The sequence below is a fragment of the Pseudopipra pipra genome, chromosome 1, assembly GCF_036250125.1.
Source record: "Pseudopipra pipra isolate bDixPip1 chromosome 1, bDixPip1.hap1, whole genome shotgun sequence".
Taxonomy (NCBI): domain Eukaryota; kingdom Metazoa; phylum Chordata; class Aves; order Passeriformes; family Pipridae; genus Pseudopipra; species Pseudopipra pipra.
In genome coordinates this window covers 134,723,325-134,749,248 of record NC_087549.1, presented here as the reverse complement: position 1 = coordinate 134,749,248, position 25,924 = coordinate 134,723,325, and the positions used below count along the sequence as shown (strand labels likewise).

The following is a 25,924-nucleotide window of genomic DNA, read 5'->3' as shown; positions in this document are numbered from 1 at the left end:
TACCATAATTAGAGCCAATCTGAGTAAATGTTGCATTTGTGGTTATATTTGGTTCATTTTGTTTCACAGTACTTAAAAGTGGTTTCACTCTTGTGAGTTCTTGGCAACCTGTGTTTGAATGGAAATTTCAAAAGTGTGGGGCAAAAACAATACAGTGAATCCTTTTTGAAGTAATTTTTTAAAATTAACTAGATTTTGATCTGATAGGGACCCTTCAAAGAGGGAATGCTCTGTTGAATTCCTGTGTAATTGAGAATCCCAGGGGAGTTTCTGATGCTAGAAAAAATGTGCAATATATTTCAAAATAAATTGGGATGCTGATCCTCTAAGCCTGTAATACTTCCTGTGCCATTAAAGTGTCTTTGATGTTAAACTACTTTGACATCACATTAATTTCCTTTGTTCTAAAACCCGTCTGCTGCGTAGTGTGTTCCTTGGGTTTCTTCACTGGGAACACTTGGCAGTGGCTGTCGGTTTGCCCCTTGAGATCCCAGTCAGTGCCGGGGATCTCACACAGAGCAGTGAAGGAAATGGTATTTCCAGCACAACATGTCACCTTTCAAAGAGAAATCGGTGAAACTTAGCAGTATTTGTAAGTCTTCTAGTAAATGGTCTTGCTCTTACGTGAGGATGTGGGAGAAATGAATTTAATCAAGTTATAAGTAATTTGAAATAATTTTAGAAAGAATATAGTTTTAAAAGTACATTTTGAAGTAATTTCTTGGATTTTTGTCAAAATGCTCTTTCTTCTGCCTTTCCTCTTAGCTACCAACACGACGGCATCAGCTGGGCTGGTTGCCCTGGTACCTGAAGGCTGTGTGTGGTGGAGTTTGGCTGATGAAACAGCATGATTTGTCATGTGGCAGTACAAGCCATTAGCAGAGCGTTGTTAGGCAAGAAGTGCCTTGTGTGCTGCATTAAATAAGTTCCTGGTTTATGGCTTTCATCTGTGAGTGTTGTTATTATTTACTCTTTCTACTAGTTATTCTGCTAAGGTCAAGTTTGTTGTGTCTTGTGATGGTAGAAATTTCCACAGCTCTCCCCTTGTTCCCAGAGAGTTAACCACTCCTGCAGCCACCTGAATATGGAAATGCAAGGGTGTGGTTTAAGGGAGTAGTTCAGCGTTTTATCCATTCTGTTGTCTTTCCCAGGCTTCATCTTCAGTCTTGACACATGCTGAAGTGTCAGACTTCCCATTATAATGATTCTGGCTGACCTTTGCTATGATGTTGGGAATTTGTATAAATATCTCTGGACTATATTTACTTTGTTTTAAGCTCTCTTCTATGAAATATGCTGGAGAGTAAAATTTTCTTCCAATACAATTGTAATAGTTGTAGCTGAGGTAATACCAGTTTGCCTTATATCACTTCACATTTAAATCAAGGGTAAAGAATTCCAAGATTTAGTTGGTCTACTTTTACTTTATTTATTTCAGCTGTGTTCCTTTTACTAAGAGTTGAAGCAAAGGGAGTAGCTATTATGTATTAGTATCACAGAATAATCAGACTCTATATAACCTATCAAAGTGAAGAGTGAGAGGAAACTTGGCTGCTGATCCTCACTAACTCCGTGAGAAGAAAGCACAGTTGGTCTTTTCCCTTGTAGATGGGCAGAGGGAGCAACAGTGTTTTAGAACTAAGCTTAGTTCAGCACTGAAATAAAGAATGTATTTTGGCAGTGATGAACCGTTTGAACAAGACACCACTGGCAGAGCCTCCATCTCCTGATGTTTTTCAGACCAGATGTTTTTCTGTTTGAAAAGTCTCTATAAGCTGTTCAACTACTGAACTAGCACAGAGATCTACAGTTAGATGTATTCAAGTGAATTCTGAAGTTGGGGTGTCATCTCTGAACTCGTTATTGGAAGTTCTCATTTACATCTAAGGAGTTGTTAGAATAATGTGTGATATTGCGATATCTGCACTCCTATTTTCTGTCCCTGAAAGTAATTGTAAAACTGAGGATGGGCTTAGGCTTCAGTGTTTGGCTTTCAGGTTGCTCCTTCAGCCTTCTTTTGCCCTGAGGCTTCCTGTCTAACACTCATATGCGAGGTTGCAGGCATTCCCGTTGTGTGGTTAGGAAAGGAGCCAGAGGAAGATGTTCAGCCTGCTTCTGTCTGATGGATGCTCTGGAGTATCTGGTTAATTTGCATGTACTGAATCTAATTGCTTGTTATTTAAGGCTTGAACCTTTTCCCCTGTTGTGTAGAACCGCCACAAATGCTATGTTGGGGTTCTCTGAAGTGCTAATGACTTGACAAGATACTGTTAGACCTTCTCCAGTACAAGAATGTAGGGGTGAGAGAGCAAAAATGTTCCTGGGATCCATCTTTTGGAGGCATTTCAGTCTGGGTTTAGACTTATTAGTTGTTCTCTTTTAGTGCATAGAAGCTCATCAATAACCAAATTTACATTTTCGACATATGCTATGGAGATTTAAATTTGTTTATCATAGTGAATATTTCTGTGAATATTACTGCTGGTTCCAAAGAGATTGAGTCACACCTCACTTATGTACAAGAAGACTTTGCGCTCTGTTGTCTTAATGCTGCTTTATAAATACTGTTTAAATCTACTCTCTTCTGTTACTAATCCTTCAAAAATGATGGAGGTCTTCAAAACAGAGGTGATCTTACTTGTTTATAGAAATGGTATGAGTTACTGATGCACAGTCTACATGTGCTTAAGATCAGGGTAAAAATAATTTGCTTTTTATAATACTTTGTGGCATAGAAAGCAGTATATATTTTCATTTTTTTACATAGATTTTAAGACATCATTCACAATTAATTGTTTTGGCATCATTTTTATGACATAATAGTCATGATATTTCTTCCACCCCCATGCTTAAACCAGTCTCTCTCTCTATTGAGACAAAGCAAATGCCAGAAAAGTAATAAAAATTATAAGTCCTGTAGTGTAAAGCAAATCTAAAACAAGCCAGGACAGACATATTTTTACATATAACCTAGGTTTAAATTTAGTGTAGTGGATTGATCCCTTACTTAGGGTTTAATAAAACAGGATTCAAAGGTATTTATATCTAAATAATAAAACTAATTTTGTTCTTCTTGTCACATGTATGACAGAGAGTAAGACCTTTGTGTGGTAAAGGGAAAGAATATTTAAATTGCAGTCTTAAGAGGAATCACTAAAAGGGATGTGTTACAGCTTGAGGACTCTCCTTGAGGTCAGCGAAGTACAGTGTAGGCTGGGATGTGAGTCAGAGTATCAATGGGACACAGATGTGAAACTCAACAATATACAGGCTAAAAATTATTTCCATCGATTTTAATGAAGCTCCACTGGGGATGAATTTAAACCATTACAAAGAAGCGTTGATCTGGCATTTTACAGCTAGGATCATGTTTCTTATGTTGAATGCCAATGTTCAGTTCTCAAATGTCAGAGTTGTTTAATTACTTAATTTCACCTTTTAATTTTTGAAGGTATTTAAAGTGTTGCCAAGGGGTGTTCAAGTGGAAAGGACAATCCAGGTTTGCATTCATTCTGTTTTCTTGTGTTTAAGTAATGCCCATGTACCCTAGTCATACCTTACTGTACATCAAGTATACATACGTGGAGTAAACATTGCACACTTCATACATCATACATCACAAGAGGATGATGGGCTTCTAGTTGTATGTAAGAGGCGCTTACAGGCTGGATCTAATGGACAGGAGGAGCCTGGGAAGTCTGGAGACACCCTTGGCCAAAGTGATAGGTGGTGTTATTACTGGCTCTGACACTGTCTGCAAACACGACTGTGGGAGGCATCATTTTATTTTCTATTATGAGCTCTTTTCTGACCTTTGCAGGCAGGTGAGCAAAACACGAATGTTCACACCAACCACTCTTTATTTCAACAGCACTGAAGGAAAAATAACAAGAAACATTAATGATCGTGTTTTAGCTCAAATGCAGGATAGATTCATTGAGACAGGTGCAGGAAAACTGTAGCTGCCTTCTTTTCCTTTTAATGTCAGTCAGGATGAGATGTGCTTACTGTCATATGAGATGTGCCTTCTGTCCACTCGTGGTGGAAGCTCTGAATGTAAGCAGTGATAAATGGTACTTTTAGTCAATGGATGGTTTAAGTTAGAATACTTTAAAATTAAAAATATGCATACTTTGATTTTGCCCTTGAATTTTCAAGAGTTCTGGTGTAGATCTATTTACTGTAGCTCCGAGGTGGCAGCCAATAAGAGGTTCAGGCAGCAGACAGTTTTCAGGTCTGCACAGCTTAGTAGTTGGGCATTAGGAGCAATTTGGTTTTAAGGTGAGTTAAACACAGAAGTTAAGTCACACTGATCCAATCAAACTTAAGAATTCAGGATCATCTTTAGATACAATAAGTGCTGAGACAGGAATAAAAATGCCAAGATCAGGCATTTTTAAGATCACACAGCTGGCTGCTCCTTTTAGAAGGCTTGTGGTCATTTTGTGCCGGTCATGCACAGCAGTCAGCTGTTAGATCTCTGCTCTTCTCTTTCCAGACTCTTCTCTTTTCAGTGTCTGCTTGCTGGTAGCAGCATATGTCCACTTTGCATTCCTCCTATTTGGAAATCTATGTTTAGTGAAAGTAGAAAGTGTAAAAAAAAGTATCCTTCAGACTCAGGACTTGAATATTCTTTAAGCATGTTAGACCTGGGTTCTGGAATGTGTAGCTTTGATCATTTATTAGAATAGTTTTAGAAGCACTCAAAAATAATGTGAAAAACATTTATGTGATCTAGGAAGGGGGCTGTGCTGACTAGTCTTGAAGATAATGGGCTGTTCCTCTCTTACCAGAGGCATATGATTGTGATGCATTTCAGTGGAGCCGATCTCCTTCAGTAAGGCAGAATATCAAGAACCTTAAGTCCACAATGAAGAAATACAATTTTAGTCAACAAGTTACGCCGAATTTTAGAGATGATAAATATTTTTTAATAGGCTGATGTGCATGAAAAGAACAAAACAGCAATGACCAATGCAGTCTCCAACCCTAATATGTTTTGTGATTGAATCTTCAGTGCTGGGTTTTTACTAGAAGCAATTTTGTATTTTGCTTACTAAAAATATCTGAGGGATTTGATGTGATCTGTGTAGCAGAACAGTATATAAATTTCCTAAAGCCCTGGGGATGGTGTTCTGCTGATGCTGCTGTTAGACAATATGCATGAAGGCGCATCTGCCATAGCTTTTTCCCTGGTGAATGGCTCTAGTGCTGCAGGGATGGAGTAATAGCATTTCCTAACATGGTGCTACCATAAAAAAGGAGACTGTTGGGGATGGGAGGGACAGGGACACATCTGTAAGGTGTCCAGTTGCACAGCTCTCCTGCAGTGAGCCTGGTACCAGAGCCATTGCTTCAGGCGGGTGTGAGCATCTCTTCCACGCCCTTGGGTTTGTCTTGGTGCACTGCAGCAGAAGAGTCCGTGCAGCGCTCCTGTGTTTGGTTACCCCTGAATGTACTGTTCCTGAGATGTTACTGAGACTTTGGCCTTGTACTTGGGACTGATGGATGTCCTGCAGCCAGAGCAGAATTAGGTACACTCAGAAAAGACACCAGGATATGGCCTCAAGCAATGTATGGTGCAGGAGTGACTTGTTTCCCTTTTGTCTCAGTTTTAATTATGCGTCCTCTTTGTGCTCAAGTGGCTTGCCTTGTGCCTGGAGTGTTAGACGCCATTTCCTCCCTAGTGCTGATGAGGTGGGGCAGTCTCTCTGTAACTTCTTATTCTGTTTAATTTCTGTCCATTTCTGTCCTTCATTTCAGTATGGAAATTTTATTATTGAACGGGGAGGATTTTAAAGCATCGGTTGCCCTGTCCTTCCTGCCTTCTGTGAGGAAGCCCACTCACCTGCAGAGAAGCACCCACTCTCTGCCTGGTACTTTCCACGAGGACAGACAAATTGTTCCTTTTCTCACCACTGCACTTGATTAAATTCTTCACTTAAAATCCCTGGGCTCTCACTCCAGCTCTAGGTGGCCGGTGGGATGGGCTGCCAGGCCAGCTGCTGCTGGCAGGACTCCCAGAAGGACGTCCTGGGCAAGGAGGGGTGGACTTCAGTGTGGATGCTGAACTTTTGTGCACCCCGTTTCTCTGTAATTAGATTAATTAGGGTCTCTGCCTCCCTCTTCCCTCTGAAGGTAAAAAGTAATATTTGCACCTGCCTCCAGTGTGTTTTGGGAAAAACAGAAGACAGAGGAAAATAAAGCTATTACATTGGCATGGGGACCTATAGATCATTTTACTTGAGCAGTCCTGGGTTTGCTGTAAGATTTCTTCAGCTGTAGTGGAGTAGTAATTATTACAATTAATTACATTTAAACAGGCCATACTGGTATTAAACTTGTGTTAGAAATGAAATGAGCACACTGCACTGTGGGAATGGAAATGTGTGGCAACCTTCCCTGGATGATAAATTTCTGACGCAGCTCGGGTCGAGAGGATTCAGCCAAGACCTATTGAGATTTTGGAAACATGTGACTTAGTCCTATAGGTGGCACTGAACTTGCCTCATGATGGAGCCAAGCTTGCCTCCCCAGATTCAGTTGTTTTTATTAGTTGTACACAGATTGATTGTTTTACCCTGATAAAGTACCTGCAGAATGCTTACAGTGTTGGTAGTTTTGGAGAGCAACGTATGGGATTTTTTGCAGGTAATAAAATGGGAAATCCAATTTACAGTTGCAAACCAAACCCTGAGTGATACATGATCTTCACAGCAGCCCTGGTCAGAGGGTTACGGCTAATCGCCATGCTGGCCGGCTTCCCCGGCAGCTTCCACCTGAGAGCTGGATAGTGAGCAGCACCAGCCTGCGCCTTCAGCCAGCACAGATTTAGATACACTGCTTTCTAGCTTATTAGGTCCTCTTTGTCACAGTACTTAATCCTTTTTCCTGATCCTTGTTAGAACAGTGCTGCCGCGTCCTTTAATAAAGGAGACGGGCGCGAGGCTCCTAACGAGGCGCACTGGAGCGTGCGGAGCGCGGCGGCTGCCGCCTGACTGACGGGCTGTGAGCTCAAACCAACCTGCCACAGACAGCTGGCAGATGAGCTTGTTAAGGTAATGGTGACTCTGTGATAGGCCAGTATGAGATGCTTGGCATCTTTTCACACAGTATAATAGCCTGTCTTTAATTGTTGTTAACCCCTTTTACAGAGAGAAACGCGCCAAGGATTAGCTGTCATGTAGAACGTGCAGCCGGCGTGGGCAGCAAGCACAGGGCTCACAGCAGCTCCTGTTGCCTGCACTTAAACAGGCATTTCATTTTGGAAATTTGGCGTATCAGGTTGATTTCGGATTTCTCCAACAGCTTGGCTCAGTCAGTCTTCAAAACCCTGTAATTTGTTTTGTTTTGTTCCCCATGGTTAAAGAATTTATTTTTTTTTAGTTATTTTAGATTTCTAGGGGGAGGGTAGGCCTCTTTTCATCATAAAATTCACAAAAATAAATTGAAAATGTACCATAAATTTCTTATTTTAATTTAAAGAACACAAAGTATTTCAATGGCTAGACTGTCCTGGAATTCAGCCCTTTGTATCCATAGTCATGAGGAGTTTCAGTGGAACGTGGACTGTTTTGGGGTTGAGTGGTAAACATTTAAAAAATGAACAAACAAAAAACCCCGAGCAAACCCCTAATAGGTCTCTTAAGTCTTCCTGTCAACAGAATAGGTAAAACTGGCATGCTACAAGAATGGTACTCTTAGTTTGTGTTTCTGAGTGTGTGGCACTCTAATCACAGATTAGGGTAGGATCTCAGTTCAGACAACAGGCTGGCACTGAGAGGACAAAAAACCTGTTGGGCATTGCTTGTTGGTGTTTTGCTTGGAGGAGGAATTGAGAAATGTTCTGCAATGCCAAGCAGAGCAGACTCCTACTGAAGCATCATTCTCCTTTTGTTCCTGCAGATCATGGTGGAGAGGGCCCACACCTATGCGCTATCAGGTCCTGCTTAAAACTGACTTGATGAATAAGTATAATATGCAGCGGGTGGAGTTCAACCCTGCTCTGCAGTGTGTAGCAGCACTGAAATAATAGAGTGGAACTGCATTCGTCATGGTGGGAACTACTGTGTCCTCCTGTTCCTCTGTGTTAAGGCTGAAATGCTTGCTTTTAATATGGCCATGTTCTCTGAAACAAATGAAAAGGTTTTATACGCACAGAGGGTATTTCTTTCAGATTTTTAATGTTTCAAGTATTTTTCATATGCTGTTTTGTTTAATCCCTCAGGTAATTTGGATTTGACTGGTCAAAAGCAAGTCTTCAAAGCAGAGAACAATCCTTGGGTTACCCCTATTGCTGACCAGTTCCAGCTTGGAGTATCTCATGTTTTTGAATACATTCGTTCAGAAACATATAAATAGTAAGTATTACATTATATACTGTAGCTGTGGTGTTTGGTTTTTTCCCTGTAGTGTGCTTGGCTACACACTTCTTTCATAATCCATGCAACGACTTGGTATTCAGGGCAAATATGCAAGCCTGTACATTTATATTAAGGAATTTTGCCAAGAAAAGGGTAAATAAGGTTCATGTAGACATGTTAAGAAAGCTCATAACTGTTTGATACTGTCCTGCATGTGTTGTTTACTTCTATGGAACATGAGAGGTGTAAAAGAATGAGCATTACAAGTCTTTTGAGAAGTATTTTAAGTATGTACGGTAAGGTTTTATAGATTGAAATAGATAATTGTTGAGGTTTTGGATGCCTATTGTTATGTTTTGAGAGATGTCCAGAATTCAAACCTGTTTTGATCTGGACTAGTTTACAGAAGTCTACAACCCTAGTAATTCAAATATAGGTACTAGTGCTTTCTTCAACAGTGTAAATGTTGAACAGTGTAAAATAAACTGTGTGCTGGGGCTTCTCCATTTTAATTCAAAATTCCATGTACAAATGCTAAGCATTTGTTTATGAAATAATGTCTTCCATCATGCACTGAATCAAAATATTTATTTTAAGTAAAAATCTTCATTTTACCAGTTCACAGTAAAACTTCGGATGGATTTTTAGGTGTCTTAACAGCAATCCTGCTGTTGTCTTCTTAGCAGCAGTAGGTAATACAACAACAATACAACCTCTGGATTGGAAAGATAGTTTTTGCATTTCCCCTTTATTTAAACAATATCTTTTAACAATTTAGAAGCGTTTCTGACAATGTTTTATATGGTATCTGTCTGAACAAAATTACCAGAGAAGAGTATTCACGAGTGACGGTTGGGAGATTCCAATTAAGTAACTGAGATGTAAATTTCTATATGAAACTAAGTGATTCAGCAAAGGCTTTTGTAGGCCGTTCTTCATTTACAGAATTTAAGTGAAAAGAATCACAGATGGGAGAGTGGTTGCAAAAATTGTGTCTCAGAAGTGTCCTGATATTTATGGTGTAATACATGTTCTCAAGACAGATTTATTCATAGATTTAAGTAGGCTGCAACACCCTTCTTACAGTAGTACTCTGTAGTACAGACATGGTGTAGGGAAACAGCTGCCTATCTCCTTGGACCATTCCTTCCCACAGTCTATTGTGTAGCTGCATCCAGGTTTCTTGATAATGTTTCATAATTCCGTTTTATATTGTCAATCTTATATTTCTGTTTGCTGAGCAATGTAGATTAGGGACCCTCATGCCCTTCTCAGAGGGACTCCTCTGGGCATCATGAAGACAGCAAAGTTTCAAGGATTGAAGTGTGGTTTTGAGAATTTGACCTACATTTAGTTTGGTTGGGGGGTGTGGGGACTGTTGTTATGTATCTATAATAAAAAAAAAATAAATAAAAATTTGTAACTATGGGTATATTAAACTGCTCTGGCAACTTTTCTTGTGTAATCAAAATTGACAAAAAGGTTCTGTAATTCATCAGTTACCTCAGCTGTTGTTCTTTGTTCTAAATTAGCCATATTATGTTTGTTGTCTTGTTCTTTGCTGAGGCATAACAGTGTCTTTTTGGTTAATAGGCCAGTTTTTATTTTATCCACAGTAAATGTTTGAAGCATGTGTAGTTAACAGTGTAAGCAAAATCAGACTCTGATCATTAATAAGGAGAAAAATCAAAATCAGATGATCTTTCTGTGGCTCATTCATGACTTCAACTTTGATCTCAGAAGCTTATTACGTTAAAATGTCATAATTTTCAAAATTTAGTGAGGAAAACCAAATGCAGGAACATGTTAATAATTAGATGTCAGTTTTGTATTTTCAGCATTTTATATTTAAATAATAAAAATATCTGTATAATTTTGCTAGAATCCCACTAGTAACTTCCTTTTATTCCTGATTTTACTTGTTTCATCTCCTATAAAGAGAGTTTGTGGATTTTCTTGCTGAAAAATATTGTCCTTATTTCCAGTTTCCTCTAAATATATGATCTGAGAATTACTAGGATGCCACCTCCTACAGACATTTTTCTGTTTGCATTTGGTTTTAGGTGTTAAAACTCAAAGGCAATGGCATGGTCTAGGTAGCAGGTCTTAGTAGCATTATTGTACACAAAAGCAGGTAAGCTGTACATGCAGAAGAAATCAAAACTGCTTTTTGTGATGAAATGCTGGTCTTTTCCTGCTAACAACTATACACTTTCTTCAACTGCCTTTTTCTTTCAGAGCTATGTCCAAGCAGCGTGTCTTTTTTCTCATTAAGCAAATCACAAGGTTCAGATGTGAATGTAGTATTTTCCCCTGCAGGTATATAACTAAGGAAAATCAAGCTCTTGGGTTTTTGGTAGTTTTTTTTTATATCATTCTGCCAAAAGAAAAAAATATCTTGCAACATTTAATAGATCCAGACAGCTTAACTTTTACTGTGAGGCAAAACAGTACAGTTAAATGGGTGATTGGATAGAATGCTGTTTAGATAACCTCACTTAAAACACTGAGAGGATAGAACATATATTAGCAAATGACCATCAGGTCAGTAAGTTTACTTGCAGGTACAAGAAGATGTGGACTTCATAAACCAGACCTACGCATCTGTATGGCAGATGAATTTTGAGCTCCAGAGGGTGTATTTGTCTCCCTATGCCCATTTCTTTTGCTAGCTGATAGGAAATATTGATTTTACTTCATTAACATATTTAACATTGTCTGTACTAGCCGAGACAATGAGGGCATGCTCATAGAGTCCAAAGTGCCAAGTTTCAGAGGCTTATCAAGTTACATTTCACTACATGATTTATGCTAATACTTCTTATTTGATGTTTGCAATGGCTAGAACTTCATAGTTGCTCAGTTACTGTTAACTTAGCCAGGAAGTGGTAACTCACTGAGTCTTGGCAATGCACTCACTAAACCTTGAGGTTTCTACTGATGGCTGGCACAAGTCATCACAGCAGTTAGTGTCAGGGATCTCCATTCAGGTTTTGTGAGGTTGCACTTACGAAGCAACTGCGAAATAGATCACAAACCTCTTCTTTCCTTTGTGAAATGTATTGGCTGTTTCAAGCATATTTAGTGAAAAATTACCCCTCATTTTTAGCCTTGTCTTAAGATATTCATGCTCTAGTGATTAATTGATAAGTAGGCATGACACCCATGAGGGATGACTATGTCTAAAGATAAAATGTCATTTGTCTCGCATACTTTTACATTTTCACACTCCCATTTTACATGGTGCTCACGCACCAAGTATAAAACTGGAATTGCACTTTGCTTCAGAAGCACGTTAACCAGTAGGACCCTCAGATCAGCTCTTCTTACTTTGTATCTTTTTTAATTTCCTTTAATTTCCTTACTTTTCAAGAGAAATGGTGGCCGGTGATTTTTTTCTCAACCCTAATTTTTCAGGAAAGACTTGTGCTGACAAAAAGATGGGCCATATATTGTAGTGGAAAATGTGTGTGGAGGGGCTCTTAATTCTTAACAGGAAATACAGCAGCTCTTGGCACTTTGCTAGCTTTTGTTGGCTAAAATACGCCCACTGCACATATCATCCTGTGACAGCATCATTTGGAAATAGGTCAGTTTGCCAAGTATATAATGATTCTTAATCTCTCACTGCTGTGTAACTTTGAAACTTTAGTAAGCTCAATTTGGGCTCTGATTCTGTATATACTCAGGAGCTGCCTTTAAACTCTCTGTGTGATGTCACAATAGTGTTGAAAAGCAGTTGAAGAACTTGCTTAAAAAATAAAGGGTAATGGCAACCTTATCTCCACAAAGGGCTTAACTAAATGTTTTATTTTTTATTCATGCCTTTAGTCAACTTTCAGAGTGACCTTTATGTTGTAAGCATATTCTCAGAGGATCTTCTCGGTGTAGGATACTGACAAAGAGATGATGGATTGTGTGATTTAGTGGTTACAATATACTTAGATAAGTGCAGACAGACATAAATGTTTGAAAGAAAACAGTGAATTAAGCTCCTATGAAGAATGAAAATCCTGTGATGCTCCTCAGGATCTGTGTAAGATAATTAGTGATTTGATTAAGCTGAGGTAAAGCTGAGATGTGCAATTGGTACCAGTGGGTGGGTTTGGTTGCTGGCATTTACAGCAGAGTTAATCCAGAAAGCTGCTCTTTGGATGCATTTCTGGAATTATTCATGTGCTCTTAATCAGTCTTCATGTGAAACTTGCTTCTTTGCATGTTTATATCTGCTACAGAAAGGATAGTGATTTTTGCTTTTATCACAGCAGAGTCTATTGCAGTCATCGTCTGCTGGTCATGTAATCAAAGCTAAAACAAAAGAGTCCCAAGTGCTTAGATTAGCATTCAGACTTCAAGCATGTTTGAACTGTCCTTAAACCCAGCAATGACCTTTTAACACTTTATATTTAATAATTGTTGTTTCCCTGTTTGACCTCCTTACTCCAGTGAGGCAGAATTATGATGGAACAGTCAGCATTTTTAAGTTTCTAGAAAGCAGATTTTCCCCACGAGGCAGTCAGTTTGGAGTCAAGAGTCTCAACAAAATGCTTTGTGAAAGGAAGTAAGTTGCACTTTTCAGATTTCCATCAGGAAAGGTGGTAGAAGAGCAAGCCGTTTTCAAGACCGACACATTAACTCTTAGCAGAGGAACAAATGCAGTGCTGAGCATATATCGCTTGGCAGCATTGGAACAGAGGTTTCCCTGGGCAGGCTGCTCTGTGCTAAGCATTGCAATTGAAAACCTCATTTTATCAGCAGTGACAGTCTGGAAAAATCCATTCTTGATTCAGCCCTCTATTTAGAGACTATCTCCCCACCTTCTTGAAAATGAGTTGCTGTACTGGACCCCCACTATTAGGCAGCAGCTGCTTCCAGGGCAACAGACACAGGTCATGAAGTAAGATATTCTTCTTCTGGACTATATTAATGAAAAGTATTTTATCATTTATTTCTAACAACTAAAGGAGACTGGCAAGATTCTCAGAGTAGTGCTGTAGAATACAAATAGTATCTTGAAATAACTCATGTTCTTATTCCACAGTTGTTAAGCCTATTTAAGTTCAGCTGCATGGTTGGTGCTGTTCAAGATGTAAAGATGATGATTGGTAAAACCACCTATCAAGGAGTGGCAAAGAGGTCAAACAAGTGAAAAATTGATGTGTTGGTGCTTGGGATGCATGCTGGCGAGTGGGAATTGCCAGCAGTTGAGATGGAGGCATAAGCAGGTTGAACTGACAGGAGGAGAGATTGTCCTGAAATGGTGTTACTTGTGCAGCACTATCTTAGACCTGCAAGAATTTGGGGGTTTTTATGTTTGCACAAAAAGCAGGAGTATTTAATGACATTTACTGATGGTACGAAACTAGCAGCACAGAAAAGAATGAGCACACCACACAGAAAGAATTAGAAAACAAAGAGGAAGGCTTGGATGCATTAGTTACAGGTGTTCTGTGAGTCACTAGTGTGATATGCTGGAGTAACGGGAAGAGAAAGATGAGCACAATCCCCAGAGCTTGGTTAAAAGAGTGGAAATTTTCCAGTACGGAACAGGAAATATTACGCAGTTGTGGTCATTATGAAAGATGAATTCAGGCAGGAACAGGCAAACTGTGGAAATATAATAGGATAGTGAAATGAATGAAGAAAGAAGAGGAGGTTTAAAAGGTATTTTGTTTATTTAGCAAAGCAAGGTCTGATAACAGAGGTCATAACTGTCAGTGGAAGGGAGAAGGGGAAGAAGAAACTTCATTTAAGGCATAAAAAAATTGTGGACATAAGAAAAAATATAAATTGGCTGATCAGGTGTTTATTTGAAGGAAGGTCTCTAATTTTTAAGGGAGCAAGTAATAACTCTCTGATAGAAGTGATCTTCTGACAGAAGAAATGAAGGCCAAAGTCTTGTTTGTTTCAAAATGAGCACCAATCAGTTTGGGCAGGAGTATATGATGTGATCGCTTGTGGCAGAGGATGGCATGTTTGTGATGTGGGCAGACCTTGTATTCATATCTCCTGATTTTGGAGTTAAAAATTTAGATTACACTCTCCTATATATTGAGATAACTTCTCAGTGCCACTGACATTAAACTAAAGGAGGTAAAGCTCTGCTGTCTGTTAATATAAATGAGATTAATTTTGCATATTTGTGCATTTAATAACCTGTTTAAATAAACCCATATGGCAGTTTTGAGCAATAGTTTAAAATTACTGAAAATTTTTAATAACCTAATAAGTACTTTTTATTATATAAATTATGTATTCATTAGGAAAAATCATTTGGGATTATGAAAGTCATCATAAATATTTCTTTTTCGGCTTAGACTGAAGAGATACATAGAGAGAATGCTTTTCTTTGGCTATCTCTAAGTAAAATTAATTATCCAGTCATTATCTAATCTTGTAAAAATACCAAAAAAAACCGGGTACAGTTGATCTCAGGAGTGATTTCTAGTGGTTAATATTCTGTACTCCCTGAGGGAAATAAAGATCACAGAGAGGAACAAAGACCGATTGCTTTAAACGTCTATAGATTGAATTCAAAGGAGTTCAGTCAGACACCTCAGCTGTTTGTATAATGCACAGAGGTCAATAAAGATTTAAAGAACTTGAATAGTGTGAGTCTGCCGTGCCTTGCTAAGAAAAATCGGCCATAGTAAATGCCATTTACCTTCTTTGTTTTTCTTTTCTTTTGGCTCTAGTATTCTTTGGTAGTTTGAGGATGTTGAGGTTTAAGCCCAGCCAGCAATTAAGTACCACAAGCTGCTCAATCTCTCCCCCTCTCTCCATGGGATGGGGAGGAGAATCAGGGAAGAAAAAAACTTGCAGGTTGAGATAATAGCGGTTTCATAATTGAAACAAAGTAAATATAATAATACTAATGATAATAAAATACAATAAGAACAGTAATTAAAGAAAGAGAATAATAAACCCCATTTATTTTAGCGTAGTTTCAAAGACTAGATAAAGGTAGTGGAAGTGATCTACCTTAGGTGAGAGTCTCTGGGATGCCACATCTCCCGTGAAAATGAACGCATGACAAATGAAGCTTCTCTCAAAGGATGGCAGGAAGCAAGATCCATCTTAGCTGAGAAGTAAACAAGTGTTATAACAGTCCTGATTCACAAATTTTGATCACGTACCAGTAAAAAAATTTAAATTCACCAATAACAATCTTTTATCAACCTGATGTGGGGAAATATAAAAATGTCATTTATGTTTGGTTCTGTTGTATTGAGGGTATGGTACTGTATATTTTATATGAAAATGCTGATTTGTATTCCAACTAAATGTTGTATTTATTGGCTGTATTTTAAAAATTGATAAATATATTAGTACATTATTTCCAACAGAGAAAATAGATGACTAGGAGTCCTGACATCTTTAGACAACATTTACATGCAAATCTGTAACTCTTCCCTAAAGAAGAACAAACTAGAACCCATGTTGAAAGATAAACAATAAAAACAGTATGTCTGTATATTTTTGTTTATATATTGCTAAGATGGATATGTAATAAAAACAAAACTATCAGTGATGTATCTGACAGATATAGATACTGCACATATAAATATTGGTGTAACTACTGATATTTGCCATTTCCTTTAATATGAACTTTCCTGTAAAGTTTAGAATATTATGTAGTAATCCATTTACCATGTCAAGGATGATAACCCAGGGCTTAAGTCACTGGGGCAGATGTCTAGGGCTATGTTAGAAGTGGAATTCGAATGAAGTAGTAGTTAAGTGCAGAAGCTGAGGACTTGATGAAACTAAAGTTAGGGAAACAGTTATGGTAGGATACAGGATTTGAGTAGGGAAACAATTCAAAGTTGCACCAAACTATAGGGCAAGGCAAGATCAGTAGCTGAATTAAAAATCAGTGGTAATTATGGTAAAATCCCAAATGAGCAACAGGGAGTGTATGCCAAAGAAAGTGGTAAGCAACAAGATCAAGGACCTGGCCTAGAGGACAAGTTGGGGTTTAAGCAGGCAAGCAGAGAGTGAGATGTGCAGCTGCTGGCAAATGGCACCTTGAGCAGGAAAAATGATAGGTGGGATTGAATAAAGTTTGTGCAGTGGGAAAGATGGCTGGTCCAAAGTGGGATCTATCTTGTTGGTCATTGAAGAGACTGCTTATGGCTATCTGATTATGATAAATCCTAGAAATTTAATGGGCCCTTTTCTGAACTGTGATAGATTATTAATAATGGCAAGGGAAGGAAATTATTAATATTTTGTTATGCTTTTGTTCTGTGTTCAGTGCAAGCTGGAAGATCTTTTAGGAAAAATTTCTCAGTTCCCAACATTCGTTGTGATAAATGGTTTTAAACCTCCAGGCGTCTAGACATCCAGTCAAAAGGTTTAGGAGGCTTGACTGACAGAGTCTGGAGTCACCAAAATTCAGTCTTAATTAAATTGCTATATCAGGGAAACACCAAAAAGTGACAGAAGTGCCAGTATCCTTCCAATATCAAGGAAGGCAAATGGACCAAACTTGCTTATTTTGAACTGATTTACTCCAAAATCAATTTTGAGTTAAATAGTGAAGAAGACATGGAATTCTACTAGTGATGATCTAAAGAACGTGACTGTAGTATGAATATAATTCTTACCCTTTAAGGCATGACTCTGATTTTGAGAACTATTTCCTGAAGAAATATTACAAAATTGGTTTGTCAAGGCAACTGTTAAACCACAGAATTTTGTGAGGCATTTAGCTTTTACAGCTGCACAATGTTTTCATTGGAAAATGAGCACTGTTTAATTTCAGTAAAACACTTGAGAAGAACTAACAACAATAGGTCTTGGGAGACAGTTACCAAAAGGGACATTTCTGGTGAGCTTCACAGAGATCTGACCTGGAAGCATTGAAGGTATTTGGAAGCAAATATACAGTTGTTTCTGATGACCTGGAACTTGGTGAAAAACAACAGTGAAAGTATGGGCTGTCTTGGATTGTTTAATGAACTGTCCCTGAATATAGTGTATTTTAAAGCAGCTCAAAGAAGAGTTATGTGAATGAGATTCACAAGGTATACCACATGGTGTGGTTATGATTGCTGGAGATAAAAACGAGTGAATACTTCTTTCCAGAAAGCAATCGGCACTGAAAAATGTTTTAAGAGACATAATATAATCGAAGAGTGCACTGTCAGCTCACAGTTCAGTGCTATACCTGAAAGATCTAACTGAATTCAGTATCAGCCCCAGCTGATGTGGTAAGTAGGAGGTTCCTATTCCCGTATTCACTAACCCGACATGAGCTGGGGCTGATATTGAATTCAGTTCTGGTGTCAGTAGTTTTAAAGGGATGTTAAAAATGTTTTTAAATACAGGCACCTCGATTATTTGAGAGCAGATGTCAAGCAGATAAAGAAAGCAAGGTACAACTTAATAGGGCAAGCTGCCAGGGAAAGTAGCATATTCATTTTTCTCTTATTGTCCTCTGCTTGCCTCAGGATACTTTCTGGGCAAGTGTGTTTTAAAGTATGATAGTTATTGTGTGAATCATGATGGATTTTAAGACATTATGCGTAGTATTATCCAAAGATAATGACGTATTGCCTGATTTTTAGACTTTACCAGAACTGCTACAGTTGTAAGGCCTTGTATCCGATAGTGAGCTCTGCGGCTCTAACTGCTCTGGACGTGGTGGGTCCAGCTCCTCACCTCCAGTGGATTCGAGGAGTTTTCTCAACATTTCTGGGTGGTGGTGTCGCTAACCAAAGGCAGTGTGCAAAATGCATGCAATTCAGAAACTGGACTGATAGTCCCTGAAAATAACTCACCTTATCTTTTATTTATTTTTTTTCTTTAGGTGAGGATGTTGCAGGGAACAGAATTTGGACTTTACAGAAAGAATAGGGAATTTTAAAGAAAATTCTCAAGACTGCTAGAGGAAAAAGGATAGGAAATGGCAGGCAGAACAATACTAATTGGGACTAATGTGGAAAACATGTTGGTAACTATGAAGGTTTTCTGGTAAACTTGTGTAGCTAACCAGAAGTAGTGGTAAGTTGTTAACCCTTCGTAATCTTCAAAATTTAATTGATTTGCCTTTTTTTCTTCTTCTTCAGATTGGTACTTTACAACCAAACAGGAAGAGTTACAGCACACATTTGCTGGTTTTATTTGAGAGATAAATTAAAAAGTGGCGCTTTTATAATCAAGCAGATCTGTCTGCAATTTCTATTCTCTATACAGTCATATCTGTTTTATTGCATGCTGGTTTTTATTGAACTTCAGTTTCTTCTTTCAGTCTTGCACTATTTGAGGGTTTTGTGTGATCTTTAGCAAGTTTTTTTTTACCCTCCTGGTGAGGGCTATCAGTTAGATAGAGAAGTGTCCCTAATTTTATGGTTGCCTTTATTAACTATTTATCCAGTGAAAGACTGAGGTGGGAATGATTCTGGTGTAATTTACTGGAGCCACTTGTAATGCCAGCTGTAATAAACTTTTTAAAAGCCATGATTTTATTTTAGCAGGTATTACTGTTAACCCGTTTATACGCACTTTTACAGCCCCTAAGGCAGAGTGTAGAAAATGGTTATGATCAGATTTAATTATAAATTCATGTCATTAAAATTAACTTTTCCTTGAAAAGTATAACCTGAAAAGCAAGAGCTTCCACTCTATATGACACAGGATTTCAAAGCTTTTCTCCATCTGCACAAGAAATGCCCTTCTGTTAAAGCTGGGGATAGTCAGATTAGGTGTGTAGGCAAGTCCTTTTGACTACAGCTTTGCAATGTTTTTTTTTTTTCTCTTCTGTACCGAACCACATTAATAATTTAACCCTAAGAATCTGTTACAGTGAAAATCAGCATCAAATATCCCAGAAAAAAAATACCCTGTAGTTTTTCTTCCTTATTACACCTGATTGGGAAACTGGGGAAAGGAATTGTAGTCTTAAGTGAAGTATGCAGGAGCATAAACAGTAAATAGAATTACATAGTATATTGACCATTTCACTTGCTCCAGCTTCACTAAATCAGTAATAATAAATGCAGGAATATTAGTCCTTCATAGTTTTGCTGTGTTTTAAGAAACTGGCTTCCGTGCTGGATGTAATCAGAAGCATTTATGTCACTGAATGGGGAACAGCGATTTCCTGATTCCTTTTTGTTATCTATATAAATTTATGATCAGAAAGATTTTTCAATCCTTCAGTAATACGTCTTGCACCAAAATGCTGTCACATAATGGTAAATATATACAGAAGTAAATGGAGCAAATCCTAAACCCAGTGCTGTAAGCATGGTTCCTCTTGATAGGCAGAGGATAAATTTTATCTGTCTTCACATGTATACCCAGATCACTACCTCTGGCCTGCTCCAGTGTCTATTTTCCTGGGATTTTCTGCACATCTAAATGGTCTGGGGAGTTATCCAAGAAAAGAGAGTGGGACCACAGAGTTCAGGACTCTTCAGAGATGCGTTGCAAGAACCTGCTAAATATAAATACCACAATAAGGAGAGATCACTGTTTTAGAAGAATAGGATTTAGGCATACGTGTCAGTTTTGACTCCTAACATACAAGAAATTTTGCCTAAAAAACTGCGGCTCTTAGAAGATGGTTTTTAGTCATCTTTCAACTGGATATAATTTCCAAGCTAAATTCTGAATGTTAGTTTTGGATATTGCATTTGATGTTCTGTCTCCTGCTCATTTCTCACAAATTTAAATTTACTCTATTGTTTACTTTAAAAAAGGAAAAGGTATGCAAGGACTGACAGTGATGATCCCGAATATAAATTGTATCAAGCAAATTGATGCAAGATAAAATTACCAAATCAACCTTTTTTATTTTATATTTTATGGAATATCTAATGTATGTTTGGCAGTAATTTACTCTTGCCCGTGAATTTCTGACAGTTTCGATTCTTTGGGCTTATTAATCAACATAGTCAGCACCAGAGCAATTTTTATGAGACTCACTAGTCATCAAAAATTTATTAGCAGATAAATCAAAGAAACAACTAGCATCTTAATAGGGTGAACAAAGTGGCATGTAAAAGATCATTCAAGACTACATGCTTTTGACACTTGTGTGTTACATTTACTGCTAGGGTCAGAGGTTTTGGTTGCACTTTCATTAAAATAGTTGTGATTGTGACACAATTTGCTACCTTTTGTGCTAGACATTTCTTCCTTCTTTTGTATATATATGTGTATATATATATATATATATAAAATTCATGATAGCACCATTCTGGTTAGGCATGAAACTTCTATGTTGTGTAATATAGAGCTTTAATTAAAATCTGAAACTTTTATAGTTAGTTGCAGTAGATCATGTATGCTTCAGGAGTAGGATGTGGTGGAAGTACATTGCGAGTAATGCGTGACATGAAAGTACTTCAGTATCTGATCTGGTTACCTAAGGAGCTTTGATATTCATTCCAGTTAGACCTCTAGTGTCTTATCGGAAACAGTAATCTTACGTTATTCTAGTTTGGTATTTTAAGAAGAATTTCTTGGTCACAATTCTTGTGGCTTTCATTGGAAGTCAAAGCTGAATACTTCCCCTCTTTTTTGTTAAAGCAAAATGCTCATCTTACCAAAACACTGTAGCAAATAACATCTACACTGTCTGAGTCTCCTCCCCAGTCAGTGCACAAGCAGTGGGCTTCCCTGGCCCCCCTGGCCTATTTGACTGCAAGGTTACGAAGCCACAGGAGTGTGGTTACAAACATGCAGGTGACAGCATGGGGAGCGGGGCTTCCTTTGATAACTGCTGCTGAATGCGTCAGTGGGGAAAATCTACATGCAAGCTGGTATCCATGTCCTCAGAGGAGGGCAAGTGTTTGGGGAATGATGAGAAAATTGTATTGTTCTGTGGAGCCTAGGCAAATCAAGCACTCTGGAGAGGACAAAGAGCCACCTTAGGTTGTCTATATAATCAAGTGGGCACCTCAGGGACAAAAACAGTTCACCAAAAAGCTAAGCCATGCTCCTGACGCCCAGAGGGAGAAGGCTGTGGGGCACTACTCCGTGGGTGGGATGCTGGTGAGGCCAGCCCAGTGTGTTCCCACCAGTGCACCCAGGCCAGCTCGAGCTCTCATGTGTCCATGTAGCAAGGGGATTCAGGGAGCTGATACAGCTGGAAACTAATAACTTATTCTGGCAGTTTTAGTCCAAATTACCTCCTCAAACTCAGTGCCTGACAGCCAGTGCTAGGCTAGAGGGCAGCGGTGCAACCACAGAAGAGGCAGCACAGCTGAAGTAGGTTTAAGTTCCAGGAGCTGGTTGCAAACGGCTCCTCAGCTGTTTGTCCAACAGCACAAGGAGGAGAACCTGAGTCTACTTCATGCACCAAATGAAGCCAGCCTATGAAAAGAACACAAGTGCTTTTAAGAACTAAAAAATTAAAACTCCCCAACATCGGTGAACTAATGGGGTCTGGATTTTTCTGTGTTCAGAGATTAGGGGGAAGGACAAAATCCTGGCAGCCTGTGTATTTTACATGAATCTGGTGATGCTGAAAATACACAAGTCTCATTAGTGGAGTTCTTGTAGCTAGCTTTCTTATGTTTTGTGTAATAAAAAAATAACTGAAGGGAGATTGGATTTATTCTGTGTTAATAACCAGAAAGGATGTTTTTGGATGGCTACCAAGTGGTGCAGAACTGTGAACAATACAAAAGAAATCCTACTGTTCCTTCTTCCACCTTTTGTGCTTTTACATGAGAAATATGTTTAACTTCAGCATTGTCCTTTTCTGTGTTTTTGGTCCCAAGTATGACTGAAAATACAGCTGTCTGTGGGATGAGCAGCTGTAGGTTGCTCACTTAGCAGTGTATGTAAGGTGTAAAAAAACTGGATTTAGTTCTCTTATTTCTCTTTTAGACATAGCTTTAAAGGTGTGGTGGTTTTAAAAGTGATCAAGTAGTCAGTGCTAACATCTGACTGCAGCTGCACATTTTCTTCAACTTTATTTTCGAGACAAATTTGTAATAAGACATGAAAGTTCTAAGCTGTTGTATTTGTCATTAACATATCACAATAGCTAACCATCTCTTTGTGAACCTTTATGTGGCAGCTGCTCATTAGCATTTGCATTCAGAGAAAGGACTAATCTTTTCTGATCTTGATTTTAAGGCAGACTGGGGTTTGACCTGGTCCAGGTTTAGGACAGCTTTGTGGTAGAATATGTAAAACTGCAGTTAATAGAACTGTTAAATACTGTGGATTAAAGGCAGTGATTGCTTGCTTGAAATACATATGTATTTCAGAGTGCTCCAGAGTAAATTAGGCAGCATCTGCTGAATAGTGAAATGAGTGTTTGAGTTCCAAGTCTTTCTATAAATTGGAGAAGTATCAGGAGGCAGACAGGGTAAAAGTTCCATGTCCCAGTTCTGTGTCTGTCACAGATTTCGTGTGTCGCTTTAGTAACTTCTCAAAGGTCTCAACACAAAGTATCTCCAGCTTAGGGTCATAAGCTCCCAAAGAGCACACCAGCAGACAAAACCATATATGAATTTTGTAGTCAAGAATCAGCAGTTCAGTCAGCCAGCAAATCAGCCAGTCAACAGCAGACCAGCGTTAGAACACAGTTTCTTTTCTCTCCCTTTGCTGGGAACTCAATTCACGTCACTTCCAGTGTAAAAACCTACCTGGCCAGGCCTTTGTTTTCTGTGGCTTCACTAGCGTTTTCTTCAGTAACATAGATAGGATAAAGGCATAAAGATCTACCCTTTCTTCAGCACATAGAGGTCAAGTGGGGTTTAAATCCAAGATCCTGCAGCCCCTTCCGTAGGACTGATGGAAAGGGGTGTCAAGGGCTGTTCTAATCAGTAATATGGAAAACTCGAGGTACGGATGATGTTTCTGTTTTCATGAGGCTGTCTCATGTACCTTGCATTTTTATTAGAAGCTAGTGAGGATGCATTCTGTTCAGTGTATCTGGATACTTTCTGTATCTGACATGATGCATCTGAGGTAGTCTCTGGTGTGATACTTTTGATATTACTAGGAAAGATGGTTCAAAAACGGTTTTACACAGGGGTACATCAAATCATGCTATATTGCCTACAAATTTCTCTACCAAGTAATTTTTTTTTTTTTTTAATTAGTAACATTGGCTCCTTTTTCTTTGGTTTTTGGTTGACTTCAATTTGCAATTTTACTCTGGGAATTGAAACAAGAGAGTTTCTTTCTGAAGTCAGATGGAATTCTTAGAAATTCAGTTTAGCATTTCTGGCATTTCACACTCTAGATTTTGATTAGTTTGTTTACTCTTTGCTTCAGTTTTTGAGACTATTCTGTAGCTGCGTGCCATAAGTGAGATTTTAATCTCTTTCAGATTTTTCCTTTTCCTCCAGACCTGTTGGTTTGATGAGATACTACCAACTAGATTGCCATAGAGATTCAGATGTGCTTATAGTCAAAATCTGGCTGGTAATAGTGTATCAGTTGCAAGTGATTCACTTCATAGATTGATAGCTTTGGGTGGGACAAATACATGTCTGAGAGTTGCAATAATCTGTACATTGCACACTGTCTTATGGAGGAGAGTTTGCAGGTAAAGGTTCTTATGAACCATCTTGAAACCCACACATGCATTTTATTGGGTTCGTGACAGTGACCTGAGCCCTCACAAATATTATGACGCTTCAGTTTGCAAAGATAAACACCTTCCTTTTACAGACTGGTGTTGTGTTTGGATTACCATTGGATTATGGCAGTATTTATGTTTGCTTCTTTTTCTTAAGATTTAATTTTTTAAGTATTGCACTACTTGTTTATTATTTTTTTCAGTAATACTTACTTATGAGCATTTAAATGTCAAGTATTCTGTGGCTTATGGTGTTATGAATGGTAATTAAAACTTCATATTCCCTCTACTTGGCAACTCGCGTGTGCTAATATATATAATTATTCATAAACTTAGTTTCATCACTTTATTAACGTTTAGTTTGACACTCTGACACTTGGTTTACTAGAGTGAGATTTACCTGTGTTCACAAAGTAGGTAGTGTGAGTTGCTTTCATTATTTCCTCACTGGAGAGGGTATTAACATTTATGTATAAGAAAATGAGACCCTCGTAGCAAGGGTAAAGGTTAGTCATTCTTTTTTCCCTGTAAAGGATTGATTTGTGATATTAAATAATACTGGGATGTATTTCACCCCCAGTCTTCCTTTCCTTATATATATATAACTCCAGACAATGGAGTTGGGAATCAGAAAGGCTGCTTTCACTTAAACATTTGTACATTGGAATATATGCATGAACACTAATGAGTATACATATTGAGAAGTAAGGAGTCTGCATTAAGATAAGCTGAAATGTCCCCTGTGTTTCTGCCAGGAGGATAGAGGTGGACTTCTAAGAAGTTGTGCGTTTATGTGTTTGTGATGTATGTGTCTCTACACATATCTATCCATAAATATTCTCCCACATCCTGTATATATTTGCTTTAGTGCTGAAATTACATATTGTTCAGTAGATGCATCCATTAACTCCATTCCAAGAGAAAGATAGATTAGAAAACAATGAGCATTGAAGTGCAGAATTCTGGTGACACAAAATAAAAATACAAATGGTGTTAAAAATAAATTTGTAAAAATAATATTCATAGGTAAAATACTGAGATTATCAAAATGAATCATGGGAGGAACTGGTGCAAAATGTAGATATTGCAGAATCCAAATTATTATATTCATGGGGATCGTAATTAATCATGTAATTCTAGATATACACATACTGTACCCTAAAAATGTATTGTAGGTTTACAACTGACTAGCTGTTTTATGTGACAGAATGTAGTCTTTGCATATTTATTAAAATTATTCATAACTGGTTGCAGTCTAGATGAACTGCTCTATTCTTGTGTCTTGCTTCAATACATTTTCTGAATCATTTTATCATGACATTATAATGGAAATTTTTCTAAATTTTAGAATGATCCATGGGGCAATTTCCAAAACCCCTATCAGCATCTCTTAAAAACATGTATTTGCAGTTTACATTTAAGAATACATTTAAAAGGTTTAGTAGCAATGCATATTTTCTATTTGTTTGCTGCTCTTTTTTTTAAAAAAGGTTTTATTTAGATGAATAAGGAATATACATTGAAAAAAGTAGGACTATGCATTTAATTACATTTTATGTATTTATCTATTCTCCAACTTACAACTATAAATTGGTTCTTTTAAAAATATCATAGGAGGGTGAAACATGTTCATAATGCATTTTTATGACCTTACCCACAAAGGTCCCAACAAAGTTATAAAAATCAGTTGTATAGCTATGGAGTGTGTGGTGCCTCACAGCTGTTCCCTGTGTTTGTCTGGGTAACAAGACTTTTGCTGAAAAAAAATACAGGATGGGGAGGCTTTCTACCAACATGATGTGCAGTTAGTGTGACCATAAGACAGTCACAGTTACCTTATCTGGTGACTGTTCCATAAACATCGGCTAATTTGTGTACACAGGTGAGACATCTTTGTTTCCAATAGAGTTCAGAAAAGTCTTCCTGTACCAATATACAGAAATAACCTAAGATGATACATCCTGTGTGCCTTACTTTATGAACCATGTATTTATTTTTTTGATGTAAT

The 25,924-nt window shown here is 38.0% G+C and overlaps 1 protein-coding gene across 3 annotated transcripts in view; it reads left to right on the top strand.

Annotated features, from left to right (window-relative positions):
- RSU1 (Ras suppressor protein 1) overlaps positions 1-25,924 on the top strand; it is a 103,405-nt gene that overhangs the window by 35,629 nt on the left and 41,852 nt on the right. For all 3 annotated transcript variants that reach the window (XR_010424939.1, XM_064634390.1, XM_064634379.1), the window contains exon 8: positions 8,228-8,360. Coding sequence is in view for 2 of the 3 variants with exons in the window: in XM_064634390.1 (XP_064490460.1) it covers positions 8,228-8,360 (133 nt within the window). In the remaining variant the exon portion in view is untranslated. The remainder of the gene's footprint in view (positions 1-8,227; positions 8,361-25,924) is intronic.